Raw genomic sequence first — 19,342 nt, forward strand, 5'->3', positions numbered from 1 at the left:
TGAGGGCGAAGAAACTCAGTGCATGGCAGGCCGGGGGAGGGGGATGCTGCTGACTATGGAATAGGCGGGGGAGAGGCTGGGCTTGGAGAAGGGGCGGGAGGAGAGACGGGCGAGGGAGGGGCGGGGAAGGATTCATCCTCCTCGGGCAGGAGGTTGGCTGGGCTCCCGTCCCCGTGCCGGCGGGGGGAAGGCGGCTCGGCCGGGCGCAGGGCGGCGGTGCCGCGGGGGAGCGAGCCCGGGGCCATGGAGCGCTGGAAGGGCCGAGTGGCGCTGGTGACCGGCGCTTCGGTGGGCATCGGGGCGGCCGTGGCCCGGGCGCTGGTGCAGCACGGCCTGAAGGTGGTGGGCTGCGCCCGGAGCGTGGACAAGATAGAGGTAGGGGGGGCGGGAGGAGAAATGGGAAGGGGTCTCTGTGCCCTCCCCACCGGGTTTTGGGGGGGACCCACATCCCCGTCTCCACTGGGGCGCAGCCTCTCCGCCCGCCCCTTTATGGTTAGCGCTCCCGGTGCGGGCTGCGCACAATGCCGGGTCCCCCCCCCCCCTCACGTGGGGGAGCCGAGGTGCCTGGGGAGGGGGCAGGTTGACGGGTCTCTCTCAGCAGCTGTGAAGGGGGGGGGAAACCCTTCCAAGGGGCGGCCCGGAGACACCCCCCCCGGCGGGGGAAAAAGGGGATGAAAGATCTGGGGACTCAGTGCAAACATCCCCTGTCCCCATTATTCTTCCAGTGCATTGGGGGGGGGGCAGGGAAGGGGTTGGGAAGTGGGGGAGGCCCTCAGTTAAACTCTTATTCCCCCATCTGAAATTTGCTAGAGCTCTTCCCTTCCCACCTCTCAGGTCACTGGTTAAAGTTGCAGATCCCCTGTGTTGGTTGATAGTTTCCCCAAGCCTTACGCTCTCTATTGAGCTGTCAGATTAAAATTCAAAGCCAAGATTTTTTCCAAAGTGACTGGTAATTCTGGTTGGCTCCATTTTGGGGGGCCTCATTTGAGGTGCCTTTAAAGGGACCTGATTTTCAGAAGGTGGGTTCTTGGCACTTTTTGAGCTTCAGGTCCTTTGAAGGTATCTCTCAGGCTGGGCACCCGAAACCACTAGCCATTTTTGAAAATCATGGCCCATATTTTTTGGAAAGTATCTCCTGTGTGTATTAGAAATAATGTTTTTAGCTTAAATTTTAAAACTGGACTGAGTTCTCATAATTTTTGCTGTTTGTTTACTTTCCACACTTTTGACTTTGGAAAATAGTCCTGTCAATTTCACTTCTGTTTATGAGCCCAGTTTGTAGTCCCTTTTACTCTCCTGTTCTAGCACAATGCTGCAGTGTATGGGTTGCAGACATTTCAGGGAAATGGGTATTAAAACAATTACAAAAACTGTTGCCATTGGAATTAAATTGTAAAAATTCCTGGAAATATTTCTGTTGCTGCTAGGGTTTCTAAAGATGGTTTTTTACAAAACCTAAATTTAGGACCAAGTTTGACCTGAGTGTCCCTCTAGTTAAATAATACTAATAAAACACTTTGACCTCCGTAGATGAAAATATGTATAGAAGTGCAAAGTATTACATTATGCAGCTGACTGTATATTACAATGGAGCAGCAAGGAGGGTTGGATAGTAAAGGGTGTGTTGTTGGTTGAGGAGGACCATGGGGAAAAAAGGTCAGATAGTGTTTTGAGGGAGATTGTGGAGGGTAGTTGGGTAAGGGGGCATTTTGCTTTACAAGGACTTACCTCCATTGCAGAACTGTATAGTGTTTGAAAATGATTGTGAACAAATGAGTTAGCTGGCACGATTCTGACCACATCTAAGTGGACAAATTGTATTCAGAATCATCATCTGGTCAGCTAAGTGTGATTCATGATCAGTCAGCTGATATGAAGCTAAAAACCATTTGTCCTGGTCTAGACAGACCACTCAGATGTGGTCAGAAGCATCATGTCAACTAATTCAACTGTTAAAAATTATGTTCCAACACAATACAATTTTGCAATGTAGAAAATCCATAAGGGATAATAGAGGGATGGTGGTGAGATTAGAGAGGGAGTTTGGTGAATAACGGTGAACATATCTTGTAACAAGATGTCCTTAACAAATAAGTGACCTCATGACTATATTTCTGTAAAAACCTCATGTGCTTATCCTCCTCTTTCCCTCATCTATTATGGCTTTCACTTGTTGCATCATGGCTACCAATATAATCTAAACTCTTTGGGGCAGGAATTGCACCTTGCTCTGTTAGAAAGGTTTCTGGTACATTTTGGGCGTTACCCACGTTAAAATAATAAATACCATAGTATAAATACTTATGTGTGTGTAAAATTCATAAAATGTAGCTGAAGAATGGTTTAATATTCTGCATAACTGTTCACACCAATTTGAAACCTAGTGTTTATAATGTGTATTATTTCTGGAAAGGGCTGTGAATGAAGTTAACTAAAGATATGCAAGTCTCCTGTGATTGTAAGGGTGAAATACATTCACGTATACGCTATTTTTTTTTTTATAAGACTACACGTTGTCTCATGTCTTGTGGCTGCTGTTATAATGGTCAAAGGCACATTTAATTGACTCACCTAGCAATAAATGTAAAATATAGTCTCTCTTTTGCTGGCTTGATTACACTTTGTACAGTAATTCAGTTTTATTATAGATCTTTTAGGCCCCAACTCATCAAAACCGTTAAACACATGTTTAACTTTAAGTTCATTTTTGAATTCACTGTGTCTTACGTATATGCTTAAATGCTTGCATGAACTGGGGCTTCAGTGCGTAAGTTGGGAAGACAGTTGTGGAGTAGAGTTATACCGCTAGCCAACTATAATTATACAGTATTATTCTCAGAAATCACTGGCTAGAAGTTACTTATCAATATATTTTTATTAGGTTACATCTTAAAAACACACACGTGTTTGTGTGTGTGTATTCATTCTATTTTGATAGTTAAATTTGTTGCCTAGCGGTTTAGGTTTTAATCCTTTGAGGGGAAGTAGCTTGTTAATTTAGTTGGGAAGTAAAATTTAGGTTTTGCTAGAGAGTAAAGCATGTTTTTTTTTTTCTTTTTATTATGGAAAGATTCCCAAAAGCTTGATTTATCCTTTGTCCAGACAGATCTTTCTGTGCAATATTGGCTCTACAGAGCTAGTTAAAAGCTAAGCAGTAGCATGGTTTATGTAAATATTGACAGCTTCTAATGATCTCCAGCAATGTATTTGGAAATTTGAGGTACTAAAAATGCTGGCTTTATTGTTATGCCGCTACAGAGAGAGGGGAAAAAATACTTCCCAACAAGCCTGAATTGGGAGACTAGAGCCTGGGGGATAGGGTGGCAAGACTCTGAAGACAGAAATACATGTATATAAAATATGGTGAAGCTTTGAGAGAGTGGCTGTGGTAATAGAGAAGAATATCCAAGACATCTAGGGGACGTTTCTTGGCTTTATTACCAATAGGGCTGCTGCAGATACATGTTTAATAGTCTCTGTTTGCCTTGCATAGTCTAGCCATGGAAATGAATTTCAACTTTTTCTTTCATCAGCTCTTCCCCTGAGATTCCTGCCCTGTTTCTAATCAGATTTTTCACAAAGCTCTTTGTTCAAAGAGAAGAATTGGAGGTTGTACTGTTAAGTTTTAAACATAACTCAACCAAAACCCGCCTTTATTTACCACGTACTGCCTGTATTTAAGATATAATTTTGTTGTTTTTTAGCTTCTGTGTTGTAGGAAAGTATTATTTTTAAATTGTCTGAAAAACAGAATTGGTTTATGTTCTGAGATGACTGGAGGTACACAGCATTTTAAGGCACTTATTGTTTATGTGTGGTTTAATAAATTTTATCTAGGCCTTGTAAATCTATCTGAACAATGGAGAAATGCTGGTCTTGCCATAATTGAGGTTAAAATAGCTTTTCATTTTAAACACAGTTTTGTCCCTACAGCAAACTTTCCCAGAACTAAACCAAATTAACTGAAATGTTATAGATGTGATTTTTTTTTTTATGCCAGTGTAGGAAATTTTTTGGGCAAGCCTAAGGTATATGAAACAAGTTATTTGGGACCATGTTCATATATATTTTGGGGACACCAAAAGTCCAAAATGGTTTGACCTAAAAACTCCAAAATTTGTTTTAATATGTTGGTGTTGGCAGGGACTGTTACCTTGGAGTAGTTTTGTGGATGGAATTGTACAGTTATTTGAAGCCGTTTTTGCATAGCTTAACAACTCTGTGGAGTTTATAAACTCTGGATGGCCATCATGTGGGGAGAGGCAGTGGGAAACCACATAGGGGAGAGAGGAGTGGGCTGGCATTCAGGGGAACAGAACAGAGAGAGCCTCATGGGTTGAGATAGAAGAGTTGCACCTAACCAGTCAGGAAGCAAAAATAATGTCATGTGACCCATCTAGCCAATCAAAATTAACTACTATACAACATTTTGAGCTTAAACTATTACATAACCACAATAATCTTCTTCTAAGCAAGCTATGATAGCAGTATTTGCCAAATAATACAAGGTAAGAAGCTTATGCCCAAATAAATTTGTTAGTCTCTAAGGTGCCACAAGGACTCCTCGGGTTTTTTTGCTGATACAGACTTACACGGCTACCACTGAAATCTGAATAATGAATGAATCTGAAAAATGTATCAGCTGGTTGTGGATGAGTTGCAAATAGAGAATAGTCATAAGGGTAGATCCTCAGCTGTAAAGATCAACATCAGTCCAGTGAAAGCAATAGAGCTAAGCTAATTTACCAACTAGAATCAGGCCTTTGATTCATTAAATAAATTGTTCCCTATGAGTTATTCATTTTGCTTTAGTTTAGTTTAAAACCAAAGCCAAGTACGCCAGTCTTGACTCCACAGGTAAACCCCGCAAAGGAGGTGAATTTGATTTGTCTGTAGTCACAGGCTACGAATTTCTTAAAATCGTCATCAGGTCCTACTTAATTTAAAAGTCCTCCATCTAATATCTCCAACTTATATGCAAAGGGTAAAATCCTGACTCCATTTAAGTGAATGGAAGTTTTGCCACTGACTTCCATGGGCCAAGCTCTTGTCCAGAGTCTGAGCCAAAACCTATTGAAGTCAGTGGAAAGATTCTTATTGACTTCAGAAAGCATGGGACCAGTCCCTGTGAGCACAGGGCCGAAGGGGCAGAATTAAGGTAATTCTGCCCCTTGAGGTAATTGGAGTGGCCTCAAATCAGTATTGCCAGCCCCAAGCATTCAAAACTTACAAATCTGGCTCTAAAATCCAAAACATTTTTTGGGGGCTGCTCTTTATTTGCCTTCTGTTTTTTCAGCAATTAGTGTGTTTGTGGGTAACATTTTCAAACTTTTCTCCACAACCATGAGAACCAGTAGCTTACTTAAAAAAAAAAAATGCTGAGTCTCATGTAATCACGTGACTCCAGGGGCTGAGGCTTTAAGAAGAACACCTCATATCCCAAGAGTCTCAATAAAAGTGTGAGAGTAGCAACACTGCGTTTCCATACATTCTAATATTTTGAGGGTCAGGAGGTGTTGTGTTTTATTTTTAAAGATATAAGCTTAAAGGTCACCTCTATAGGACAAAACAAACAAAACATCTTTATGAGCTGTAACAAAGGCCTGAAAGGTGTTTTTTGTTCTGTTTGTGTGTACGTTAGAAATTCAGGTTTTGTCTAACCAGGTACTTCATGAAAATGACTGGGATGATGAGATCACAGTAGACAGAGAGCTGAGCAATTTGTCATGGGGGAAACTGGTTTATTGTCAGATTAGTTACAACTCTATTGTCTTTTGGCTATTTAACGTTTCCTTTTTCTATGTAATATCTTGTAAATGATGCCATTGTATGAGTTTTCCTTTAAAAAAGAAGCCATTTCCAGTATCGCCTTGGTCACAAGCCCTCCTAAAATAGCTATATAATAGCTTTCATATGGGATGATTGGTTAGCATCAGATCCTCCTAAAATTTGCTGTTTGCAATAGAGGCATAGCAGAACTTGTCAATAAGATTGTGATCTATGGAGGGTCAGATTAGTCTGTTATGATAATGAAGCGCTCCAATCTGAAGTTGGATAACATTATACATATTCAAGAGTAATGTTTTGTCATAATCTGTCGTCAGTTGTTTACCCCAAATAGTTTACCCCACATTTTTTATAAGGTCAGAACTCCTGGGTTCTGTTCCCATCTCTGTCTGATTTTCTGTGCCTCAATTTATTGATCTGTAAAAGGGAGACGCTCTTGCTTACTTAACTCACCAAGTGTGTTAAGAGGCTTAATTATTTAGGGATTGATCCAAAAGCCCACTGAAATCAGTGGGAGTTTTACAATTTATTTCAAAAGGCTTTGGATCAGGCCCTTAATGTTTTGTAATGCAGTTTGTGGTTCTTAGGTGAAAGGAGTTATACAGGGGAAAATTATTATTGGCATTCCATGGGAGGCTTTTGTAAAGTGGCCATTTATCTTGCTATTTCCTTTTCATTTCATCTTCATTATCATATCTTTAGAATGGCATTCTATCTGCACCGTTCCTAATACGCCTTTGCACTTTTAGGTGTCCATAAGCACTGGCATATGGTAACACTTACATTTGAACCTTTTTGAAAAGTTGCAGATAACATCCTGCAAATGGGTTGTGCTAGAGTTTTATATAGTTAGTTAATCTAGTTGGGCTGGTCTTTGTGCAACTGTACTCCTCACTCCACCCAGCTACATTATCCATCCATTCACAAAGGGAAGTTCTGCCCTGCTTGTGTGAAACACAACATTAATGAATGTTCACTCTAAAACTTGAATCACAGATGATCACCTTTCACAACATTTACTATCCAGGGGAGCAACAACATAAACACCATTGCAACATGTATATAGACTTGCATTTAAATTGGTGTTTTGCTTTGAATGACTGAATATTGGACTTCTGCTGGGCGTCTCTGGTAGTACTGGTTAGTTTACTGAGTTGTGTAACTGATGTTGGTGATTGCACAAAACTTTTAAAGGAGAGACTTTCCAAAGCATCTAAAAGATTTAGGGCAGGAAAGTCAATGAGCCTTGTGCTCTCTAAATCTCATAAGTGCTTTTGAAAATCTCAGCTTAATGGTCTTTGTTACTCAAACTTTTCTGGCAAAAGTACATTATGTATAATGTGGACCTCAGAAACACTATATTTTAAAATCTTTGTTTTTTATTAAAACCAGCACAAAATGCACATTTTTATATTGGTAATTTATTTGTACATAGATTGTGTTGTAGAGTACCCAAGTGTCCCAGATAAGACCAGCTTCCATATTCTAATTCTGTTTAGATTCTTACATCACTGTAGTATCTGAGCATCTTCCAGTTGTGCATGAAGTAATGCACTAACATCTGCCTTGTGTGGGCCATTCTTTCTCTCATCCTGTCCCCAGGGGAGAATTGGGTGTGCAGTGTTTGTTTTGCTAGGGTTTTGATTGGTTGATGGTCCTAGTTAAATGTCCACATTGCTCTGTGTTTGTGTTAGAGGAGACAAGGTTACAGAAGTGCAGCTTGCACTTGGAACAGAAGGGTGTGAGGTTTCTGGTGGTCCTTAGCTCCCAGGGAAGGTCATTCCACAGTCTCAGACTGGCCCCCAAGAAAGCTGTCTCCTGCACTAACAAACTTTCATAGACTATCAGGGTTGGAAGGGACCTCAGGAGGTATCTAGTCCGACCCGCTGCTCAAAGCAGGACCAATCCCCAGACAGATTTTTACCCCAGTTCCCTAAATGGTCCCCTCAAGGATTGAACTCACAACCCTAGGTTTAGCAGGCCAATGCTCAAACCACTGAGCTATCCCTCCCCCCCGCATGTTGTAGAAAGTTCCATTTTGGAATGGAGTTGTCAACCAGGGTCCTCATTTTTGAGATGTAGGTGATCTTTTAGATATCCTGGGTTCAGGCCCTTCGGCGCCTTGAACTTGACTATGGGAAACCAGTGTAAAGAGTGGCGGTCAAGTTTGTGTGCTAGGCATTGTACAAACACATAGGAAGACAAGAACCCTGCCCCAAAGAACTTAGAATCTAATTTGAAACTTGCAAAAAGGCACAACACAATTCCCATTGAAGTCAATGGAAAGTCTCCTGTCAACTTCAATGGGACCTGGATTGGGCCCCAAGTGAGTGAAACCAGGGGTAGTGGAACATTTTTTATAGTGGGGGTGCTGAGAACCATTGAACTAAACTGTAAACCCTGTATATGATGGAAACCACTTCAAGCCAGTGGGTGTAGTAACACCCCCAGCATGCACAGTTCCAGCACCTATGAGTGTAACAAATATTAGCTGGGAAGTGGGGAGAAAGGACAAAGGCAAGATTAAAAAGAATAGGTGGTTACATAGGTTAACTTAGAACTTGATGATTTCAAATAAGTCAGTCTGCTATCCCTGACTGCTGCTCCTCTGAGGCTGGTTTCTTGTAGGCATCACAGGGACAGTGGGTCTTCAGTAGGGATATGAAAGATGAGTGGACCTATGGATTAGTTCAGGGAGAGCATTTCATGTGTCAAGGGCAGTGTGGAAGAATGCCTGGGGATGTTTGGGAGAGAAGCAGGCAAATAAGAGAAGAGAGAAGCTGGGATGATTTAGTTGGGGTTGGTCCTGCTTTGAGCAGGGGATTGGACTAGATGACCTCCTGAGGTCTCTTTCTACCCTAATCTTCTATGATTCTAAATGGAGCGCTCACGGCTGGCATCAGTGAGAGTGATGGGAGCGATGCAATGAGAGACAGGAGCAGATAAGCAAGGAAGGGAATTAAAGGGGAAGAGAAGAATCCTGCATTTGATGCAGTGGGAAATGGGAAGGCAGTGGAGGGGTTGAAAGGAGCCAGGGGTGACCTGGACTATTTGAATGGATTGGAGAGAGGCAGTGTGAGTGCTGAAGAAGCAAGAATGAGGGAGGAGGCAAGAACAGGCAAGACGTGTTGTTACAGTACATATCTCATTGATGTATTAAAATCTAATACATTAATGTATAAACCATCGTAACTCATGTGTATAGAAAATAAATCCAAGCCATCTTTAACCGGGGGAGCATAAATGGTACTGTTTAAAAACAAAACAGAATAATCATATTCATAATCTCTAATTCTTCTAAGGTAAACTGGCTGGAACCACTGTGTATAGATGTTTTATAACCTACTGTAAATTGGTGACTAAGAAAATATGTAGTCTTGTGGGGAAATTTATCTAGGGCAATAAATACTATGTCAAGTTTTCTTAATCTCTCGGAAAATCAGATAAGAGCTAAAGGCAAGATTACCAAGGAGTTGCAGAATTGTGGTTTGGAGTTTTAAGCAGTGGTGGGAGTGGTACACTCTTCATTTGACTTTGAAGTAAAACGTTAGAGCTGGTCAAAAATGTGAAAAATGAAAATTTTTGGATCGGTTCTATGAATTATTATTTAGTAAGAGCATCATTTGGTTTCAGTGAGTACAGTACTTACTGTGTGGTTTGATTTGGATCGATAGTTATTTTATCTGTGTGGCACAATAAAGAGCTGGCTTAGTCGTTTTGATTTATCCTATATAATAATGTCTAGTAGTGATGGTCTAAAATAAAATACTGTACAGGCCCAATCCAGCAACTGTGACTCACATAAAAGTTCATTTCTCTGTTAAGTCAGTTTCTCACCAGCGAAAGTCTTTAAATCTTACTCAGTGCACTATGCCTGCGAGTAAGGGTTACTTGTGTCAGTGGTACAATTGTGGTCTTCTTCTATAATTCAAGTTTGGAGGAATAAGATAACCCTGCAGGAATCAGATAACCCTGCTTTTTCTGTGCAAGTCTGCTAAATTAATTTGGCTAAAGACTTATTTTTAAGTGGAATCCTTGAGGCATTTAGGCAGTAATACAGTTCCTGGTGTGTACGGTAACCCAATATTTCCAGGTTTTCCAAGGTTTAAGTACAGGTGTACTCAATGTTCTTGAAGTGTACCGGCACTGCTAGTCAACCTTGATTCCGCAATAATAAAGTTTTTGGGCAGTGAATGTATTAAAGTCAAGCATGTACTTAAGTGTTTTGCTGAATTGGCCCAGAGCATTTAGCACTTTGCACTAAGCAAATCACTTGTGTGGTTTCTCTCATCCTCTCTGTGGGAGAAGAATTGTGTGCACAAGCAGTGTTTTGTTTTGGTTGTTGGACTCTGACCTGCAAGGCATTTCCCATTTTGAATTTCTGACTTCAGTTTCATAAAACCATTTTGTAGTCTGAAACCTGTATTTTTGTAGCATTTTTCTTTGAGTGTTGAGAAAGGCATCATGACAAATTTGAGAGTGTTGTAACTGAGAAGACTTAGTAACAAAGCTAAATATTAAAAACTCATATGTTTCTTAACTAGCAGGAAAATTCAAGCAATATTTGAGATCTGTTCATGTCATTGAGAATAAAATATCTCATCTCCTGGCTGTACTGGCTGATACAACATTCTCTGCTCCTCTTACTTAAAAATGTAATGCATCAGTTACATTTTGCAACACTCTACACCTGAGATAAAATGTATGAGTATTTATCGGTAAGTGTAGGGTCTATATGGCTTGGAGGCATAATAAAGATAGCTGAACATCCTGTCACTTGTAACACATGTGCTTTTTTTTTTTTTTTTTTATTAGAATGCAGGAACATATTAAATGTTTTTCTCTGTAAGAAGAGGCCTAGAGTAGAGATCAAGAGAACAAAGCTGCTCCTGTGGGATATGAAAATGAATTCCATGTGTAAGAATGAAACCAGATAGCAAGTCACTCTGCTACGCTTTCTCTCTATCAGCCAGCAGAACATTCGTCTGTGTAATTTTAAGGGTACATATTAGTGCTAATTTAACCTGTACAATTATAAGAAGACTTTCAACGTTAAATCATGTATTATTAACACAGTGCGGTAGGTGGTAGAATGCTGCACAATAAGACAAATGGGCTAAGCATAGAGTCCCTCTGCCCAGAGAATTTACAGTCAAAATACAGCATCCTGTTCTCTTTCAGGTCTATTCCGACTGTACTGTATCCCCTTAGCTGGTGATTTTCTCTTTTCCCTACTGACCTTAGTCATCAATGTATGGGCTGTATATTTATGTGATAAAAGGGCTCAGTTGGGCTGGGAGAAATCCTTTTCCACAGCCTGGGGGTTGAGGAGACTATACCTAAAACCGCTATTTAACACTCTGGGGCTGGATTTAACCCCCCTCTGTGGTCCTTATGCACATCCCAACCAATCCAAATAGACAAGACAAACAAAGGGTAGGAGAGAATACAGGCACAGAGAGGCGAGGTTACTTGTCCATGAACAGGGTCAGGAATAGAATCCAGGCCTCTTGTGTCCCAGACCAGTGCCCTATCCACTGGACCACGCTGCCTCTTGCACAGCTCAGTAGTTTTCTATTTAAGCAGATAGGTTTGGAGTAAAGAGGTAGACTTTTCATTTCTTTTTGTCTAAATGTAATCGACTTCAGAAGTGTATTCACCTCACCCATGTTAATTCTATCCCTGTTTTATTTCTGTGCATTCTTCCTTTTAACGGTGAGATGCTAGTCGCTAACGAGGACATTGTGGTTCATGTCGCAGCTTTAAGCTTGGGACACAACATTACAAGAATGAGATAGGGTTAAAGCGTTTCCTTGGCTCCCTGCCCCTCCACCACAAGAGGGGAACGTAAGAGAAGTGTGTTGTCTCGTAGTCTGTGTGCTGCGCGCACAACACAATCCAGACACAGCCGGGGGAGGCAGACGCAGAAGCACGTTACACTGACGCCCTGGGGACACAGCTGCAGCAAAAAAAAAAAAAAAAAAAAAAAGCAGCTCTGACTGTAGCAAAAAGATGAGTTCGGTGGGATCCTTGCTTAGACTTGATGCAGCTGCTCTAACCACTGCTCAGGGGGCTCCCTAGTATTCATGACATTTAGCGGCTGCTTGGGGGGATTGAAAACTGTTTCTAAACTAGCACAGGGCTAAACTGCGTTCACGTCTGCTTTGCCAGGGTCAGGATGAGTTGTGAAATGCTTTTTAAACACCTTTCTTTCTAGTTTATATAGGGATCATCCTCACATCCTAGCTGGATTCATTTGGGGCCAGATCCTCAGCTGGTGTAAACTGGCTTAGCCCATGGAACTGCGTCAGTTTAGACAGGCTGAGGGTCTGTTCCCATTTCAGAAAAGTTGATAGTTCATTAGGCTGCTGGTTGCCCTACAGGAGGAAAAGTTTCAAGGGTGGTGAGATTTTTGGTGGTTTCATCCTTCTCATTGCTCCTTCCTCTGCCATTCTATGGCGATTTCCTTTTCTCTAAGATTTGCAAATACTTGTTCTATATGTGCCAGCACTGATCATGGTTGCAATGTACCTTGGAGATAGGTGGCAAGGAGTGAACCTTAACTATGTTCTGATACCGGTAGGCACTATGGAATTGTGCTCATGGCTGCCAAGGCATCTAACTGTAGATAAGATGACCGGTATCCAATGGTACTTTCACTCTTTTCGTCTGTAGATCTCAAAATGCTGTAGAAAAATGGGTATCATTATCCCCATTTTATAGATTCATAGATTCTAGGACTGGAAGGGACCTCGAGAGGTCATCGAGTCCAGTCCCCTGCCCTCATGGCAGGACCAAATACGGTCTAGACCATCCCTGATAGACATTTATCTAACCTACTCTTAAATATCTCCAGAGATGGAGATTCCACAACCTCCCTAGGCAATTTATTCCAGTGTTTAACCACCCTGACAGTTAGGAACTTTTTCCTAATGTCCAACCTAAACCTCCCTTGCTGCAGTTTAAGCCCATTGCTTCTTGTTCTATCCTTAGAGGCTAAGGTGAACAAGTTTTCTCCCTCCTCCTTATGAAGGGATGAGAAAACCAAGGCACAGATTGATCAAGTAACTGGCTTAAAGTCACACATCAGGTCAATGGTGGGGTGGGGGTAGCACCAAGGTCTCCTATCTCCCAATCCATGACTTTTTCCACTGGACCATGCTGCTGCTTTCTATGATTTGTGTTTCTCTTGGGAAATCATTTTTTCCATCTTAAATTCCCCTTTGAGTCCTGCATTGAGGCAACTTTCTAGCTGAGGAGGTCTAGATGTGGCTTCCTCTGGAAACAGGTAGTGTCACCCCAGCTCTTTTTGTTCTGTGTTTGTACAGCGCCTAGCACCATGGGGTCCCGGTCCACAACTGGGGCTCCTAGGTGCTACAACAATAAAAAATAGATGAGTGAGTGTGATAATAAATAATTATTATTTATTATCACACAGGCCACCCAATGTCCACCAAATGCAATAACTTTCAACCACTACTGATCTAGGTTGGATTAGGATCAGGGACTGAAAGATAAAAGGTTCAGGATCCCATTACCTAGTTCCCTTAGCCAGCCAATCCCCCCATGTTCTTAATAAATAAGACCAAACAGGAGGACCAGAGAGACCCCAAACTAGCAAAGGGGATTGTTGGGAGATCAGACACCGTCAGGATATCACTGGTTTCACAGACTGTGTTTTGATTTTTCCTTAAATTGCTTTTATAATGGCTATTGTGTCCTACAAAACATCTTTTTTTGGTAGGCTGTACACAGCATGATACAATGTGGCTCCAATTACAAGCTTTAACAGGTTAATTTTAATGCATTTGTGACAGTTATTGATCAAAGGTAAACATTTATAACCAGGGCCTACTTTGTCAAGGTTAGATCTTGCTCAAGAAACAGCCTTTGACAAGATGAGCTATTGACTGTAAATTCTAGACGCCCAGCCTCTTAACAGATTAGTGCTTTCCTTTTCAAGCAAGCTGTACGTAGGAGGAGGGGGGAAGAGAAATGCTGGGCCTCAGTCTCCCTGCTATATGCACTTATATAAACATTCAATCTTTAAACCCCCCCGATATATCCCACTTGTATATTTATTATTTTAAATTATTGGTAGTACAGTAAGGCCAAGAGAGAGCCCAACGCAGATCAAGGCCCCAGTGTGCCTGCAGTGAAGTCCCTCCTGAAGAGTTTACATTCTAAACAGACAGACAAAAGGAGAAACACAGGCCCAGAGAGGAAATGATTTGTCCAAGATTATTGGCAGAGCCAAGAATTCAAATTAGGTCTCTTGAGTCCCAGTCAAACGCCCTATTCATATACAGCTCATAGAGTAAATGCAAGCAACCTGCATAAGAGCTGTAGCCATATCAGGTGCTACAGTATTCCTCTCTTGCAGGGAAAGCACCATTGGGTTGGGCTAGTACTTGGATAAGAAACCTCCAAGGAAAAGCTAGGCTGTTTGCGATTCAGTAGCTAGCACTCTTCCCTCCTAGTCAGTACTGAACCAAGGTACTAGGATGTGTTGCACTGTTTTTGACATGTGACATTCAGTCAGGATCTTGTGGACATTGACAATCCAATGGCATTTTCCACAAGAACAGGAATGCTGGCCAAATTCCAGCTCATTACATTCTGTCTCCTTAATAAATTCCTCCTCCAGCTTCAGATAAACATGGCATGTTCAGGTAAATATGTCCTAAACAGTTGTGTAGATTTTAGGGTTGCCAGGCATCTGGTTTTTGACCGGAACACCTGGTCGAAAAGGGACCCTGGCGACTGGGAAGCTTTGCGTGCTGCCCCTGCCCCCAGCACCGCCTCTGCAGCTCCCATTGGCTAGGAATTGTGACCAATGGGAGCTACGGGGGGCGGTGCTTACAGGTGGAAGGCAGCGCACACTGCGCAGAGTCACCTGGCCGCCCATGCGCCCTAGAGGCTGCTGGGGCCTGACGGCTGCTTCCTCGGTGCCGCAGTAAGCACCGTTGGGACCCCGTATCCTCCATACACCCCAGCTCCCTGCCCCAGCCTGGAGTTCCCTCCCACACCCCAAACCCCTCATCCCCCACCCTACCCCAGAGCCCACACCCCCAGCTGGAGCCATGACCTCCCTCTTCACCCCAAACCCCTCATCCCCAGCCAGAGCCCTCACCATCCCCGACCGCAATTCCCTGCCCCCGCCCGGAGTGCCCTCCCACACCTCAAACCCCCATCCCTGGCCCCACCCCCGAGCCCATACCCCCAGCCAGAGCCCTCACACCCCTGCACCCTAACTCCCTACCCCAGCCCAGAGCCTCCTCCAGCACGCCAAACCCCTCATCCCTGGCACCACCCCAGAGCTTGCAGCCCCAGCTGGAGCCCTGACCTTCCCCTTCACCCCAAACCCTTCATCCCCCGCCCCACCCCAGAGCCTGCACCCCCAGCCCAGAGCCCATACCCCCTCCCATACCCCCACGCCCGGCCCCAGCTTGGTGAAAGTGAGAGAGGGTGGGGAAGAGTGAGCGATGGGATTGAGTGGGGGTGGGGCCTTGGAGAAGGGGCGGGGCAGCGGTGTTCGGTTTTGTGCGATTAGAAAGTTGGCAGCCCTTGTAGATTTGCGTGGTGCTTTTAAACAGATGAATGTATTTCAACCCCGAAATGACTGCATGTCAGTGGTGGATAAAGTGATTCCTGCATCTAGCGGGGCATGGTTTAGCAGTGTGAGCATAGGACAGGGAGCTTGGGGTTTTAATCTAGGTTCCCCCCCCATGACTTGGTGTAAGAACTTGGAGAAAGTTACTTGCTTCAGTTCCTCCATCTGTAAAAACGGGGCTAATAATCTAATTTACCGAGGTTAAGTTTTTCAGTGATATTTCTCATTGTGGTATCTAAGCACTGCGTGCTGGGAAGATTAATTAGTTTGTCTGCAAAATGGTTTGAAGATGAAAAGTGCTATGGGAGTGCTGTTCTTGCGTGATCATTTTCAAAGAGCTGTGGGGGCCTTCTGGATGAGACGCACCCTCTGAATGTTAGACCAGACGTGTGGTGTGTCGGTGCCCAGGGTCACAATTCCAGAATGAGGGGGAGAATGTCTTGCATGTGATTAGACCAGACCTATAAATAACTGCTTTTCCCTTTGATCCTCCCTTTTTCACCCGTGGATGCGTCTCAGAGAAAGATTTAGAGGGGATGCGTTTTCTGCCGTGTAAATGCAAACCATGTGATCACAGCATGACTTAAATTGTGAGTCCAGGCTAAGAGATGCTCAAATGTCTCAGGTGCGAGGAGGGTGACTTGGTTACTTTTTAAAGGCTTGCACTTACGTGTGTATTGCACAGCGTGGAAACCGGGACATCCTGATCTTTCCATGGTATTACCTGTATCACTTCCATAAGGGGCAACAACAAAGAAGTGAATTGAAAAGTCAGCTTCCAGCACCTGAATCATAAACACAAGTACAGTACATTTATCCTTTGGAACAGGCAGCATAAATACAGAACATAAACTCATGCCTGGGTGGGATTTATTTTATAGCAGTGTAAACAGCTTCAGCAATTGTGGGTCTTTAAGCTTAATTGGTTCATATTTATCAAATTATCCTTTCAGTGCTTTTGGGTCCAACCCGAACTGCAAATCTGCTTCCCAGCATTTGGTACCTCTGGTTCAATTTAGGATGTGTTCAAAATCTTTCCCAATCCTGAGCTTGAAGTTCCCAGAACTTTAGACCATTAAGACTTGCGTAGCCTTAATTTTCTGAATACTGTACTGTACCACTAAATGCCAATCACTTTAAACCACTGTAATTGGTGCCAGAATTATAAAATATAAAGCAAGAGGAAAGCTTTAGGCCCTATATGTACTTTGTACAGTACAATATTTTGGTCATTTAATTAAACACTAAATTCTCTCTCAGTGTATGAACATGGGAGTAAATTAAGTTCCATGTAAATTGCAAAGATGACTCTTAAAGCTACCTTTCTACTCCAAACTTATTTCTTTCTGTCCAATCTAAAATCTTGGCCTGTCTCTCTGATATCTTCTCTTGGATATCTAGCTATCAGTTGAAGTTCAGCATGGCTAAAACAGAGCTCTTAGTCATTCTCCCCAATCCCTCCTCGCTACTTCCTGTAATCTGGGCGTCATCTTCGACTCTGAACTCTTTCTAGGTCCTCACATCCAGGCTGTGTGTAAGGGCTTGTCTATGCAAACGTTTAGATCATGGTAAGCTGGGATGTGATTCTACTCCACACTAGGCTGCTGTGGTCTAAGTGTCCTTGTCCACTCTACTGCCGCACGTTCACAGTTTGTGAGAATGCTTTGATCTAGTCCTTCAAACAGGACAAGATCAAAGTGCTCTAAAGAACTGTTAACTTACGTCAGCAGCGTGCACCCAGGTAGTGAGGCAGGTTAGTGAGGAGCAGATTTACACCCCAGCTTACTGAAGTCTACTTCATATAGATAAGCCCTAAATCTTGCTGATTATTTCTGCATAACATCTCTAACATATGACCTTTCCTTTCCAGCCACACAGCTAAAACTCTTGTCTAGGCTTTCATCACCTCGCCTCTCAATAACTGCAGCATCCTTCTCTCTGGCCTTGTGAAGTGCAATCTTGTCTTGCTCATATCCATTCAGAATGCTGCTGCAAAGGTCATTTTCCAAACCCATCGCTTTTATCATGCTACCTTGCTCTCTGACTCACTTCACCGATTGTCCCTTCTCTATTTCAACAAACATAAGCTGCTTCTATCAGAGGGGTAGCCGTGTTAGTCTGTAGCCAGAAAAACAATGAGGAGTCCGGTGGCACCTTAAAGACTAATTGGGCATAAGCTTTCGTGGGTAAAAATCCCCACTTCTTCTGATGCATGGAGACTTGTTTTCACCTTCAAGGTTTTACACGGCTTATTCACAACATATCTGCCATCTACAGTTCACTATTGAAATGTCAACTCCTGCCTCCAACTGGCCCATGATGTTAGCCCCAATGACATGCTTGTTAAATTTTCAAACAAGCTCCATCGTACTTTCTCCCACGCTGCCTCTCGCACTTGGGAGGAGCTCCCCGTATACATCTGCAAAGCTATCTCATTCTCTTCTTCAGTCCCTCCTTAAAACTCTCCTTTACTACGATTCCTAACAAAAAATTGTCAGCGACTAGGCTGATGTACCAAGATCACGGTTTGTCATGCTGACCAATATTGTCTTATTGTTTCTTTGTACATCCCCGTCAGTCTGTCTGTCTGTTGATCTCTTGTCTTATACTTGGATTGTAAACCAGTGGTTCTCAAACTTCTGTACTGCTGACCCCTTTCACATAGCAAGCCTCTGAGTGTGACTCCCCCCTTATAAATTAATAACACTTTTAATATATTTAACAACATTATAAATGCTGGAGGCAAAGCAGGGTTTGGGGTGGAGACTGACAGCTCACGACCCCCCATATAATAACCTCACGACCCGCTGAGGGGTCCCGACCCCCAGTTTGAGAACCCCTGTTGTAAACTCTTTGGGGCAGGGAGACACTGTCTTTTTGTTCTGTATTTGTACAGCACCTAGAAACATGGGGTCCTTGTCTATGAATGGGACTCCTAGGTGCAGTGGTAAAAAATAAATTTTCTTTCTTGTTGAGGGTAAATGGTACGTTTTTGCTACTGATATTTTAGCCTGCCCCTAGGTTAATTAGCCTTAGGACAGAACTGTACAGAACAGCACGCAGCTTGAGAACAGTTAATGAGAAATGTACTGGATTCCAAAATGATTAGCCCACTGCATCAACCTCAGAAATCGCCTTGGAATTTTTTAGGTTAAATAATAATTAGGCATTTTGTTAAGGATATCCAAATAGCTTCTTTATAATATTTCAGTTTACTATATATCTCTAAAATAACTCAGTTTTACAGGTGACAAGATGGATGAGGTAATATTTTTTATCGGATCAACTGCTGTTGTCTCTGCGTGTCTCAAAAGCTTCTCTCTCTCACCAACTGGAGTTTGGTCCAATAAAAGATATTACCTCACCCATCTTGTCTCTCTAATATTCTGGGACTGCCACAGCTACAACTACACTGCAAACATCAGTTTTAAAGGAGACAGTCCCGGAAAGTAATATGAGAACTTTATCCACTGTGATTTTTAATCCTGTATCTTTAAGAAATAAAGCTAAACCAGGACTGTTTCTCTTGTAGGTAGAACACACAACACAAGTAGGTAGTTGCTTGCTCCTTCATCAACAGCCCTTTTGGTTTATTTGACATCAACCAGACTACTCATGTGTGCTAAGTTACTCATGTGTTTGCAGGATCAGGCTTATGTGTAGTAACTTGAAAGGATAAGGCCAGGTCAGCATGCAGGGCTATCTCCATTGTTATCCTCTGCATAGTAATGGTGGTGTGGTAGGGAGCTGTTGTGGTTTGAGGATAAAGTCACTGCCGCTAGGCAGTTTAATGGGGTGTTGATTCAGGAAGTGGCAGAATGTCGATAGGGAGCACAGGTAGGTGTGTGCGCGCTCCCAGTTGGCTGAGGAGAATATAAATGCTGAGTGATCTAATAAAGACAAGGTGAACCTTGCTGGCCAGTGTGGCAGTCTTTGTTATTA

At 42.8% G+C, this 19,342-nt stretch overlaps 1 protein-coding gene across 1 annotated transcript in view; it reads left to right on the top strand.

Moving 5' to 3' along the window:
* Window positions 1–243: 243 nt before the first annotated feature.
* Window positions 244–19,342, top strand: part of DHRS11 (dehydrogenase/reductase 11) — a 69,828-nt gene continuing 50,729 nt past the window's right edge. The window contains exon 1 of the mRNA XM_065418557.1: window positions 244–375. Within this exon, the coding sequence (XP_065274629.1) occupies window positions 244–375 (132 nt within the window). The remainder of the gene's footprint in view (window positions 376–19,342) is intronic.

This window comes from Emys orbicularis, chromosome 17, assembly GCF_028017835.1.
Source record: "Emys orbicularis isolate rEmyOrb1 chromosome 17, rEmyOrb1.hap1, whole genome shotgun sequence".
NCBI lineage: Eukaryota > Metazoa > Chordata > Testudines > Emydidae > Emys > Emys orbicularis.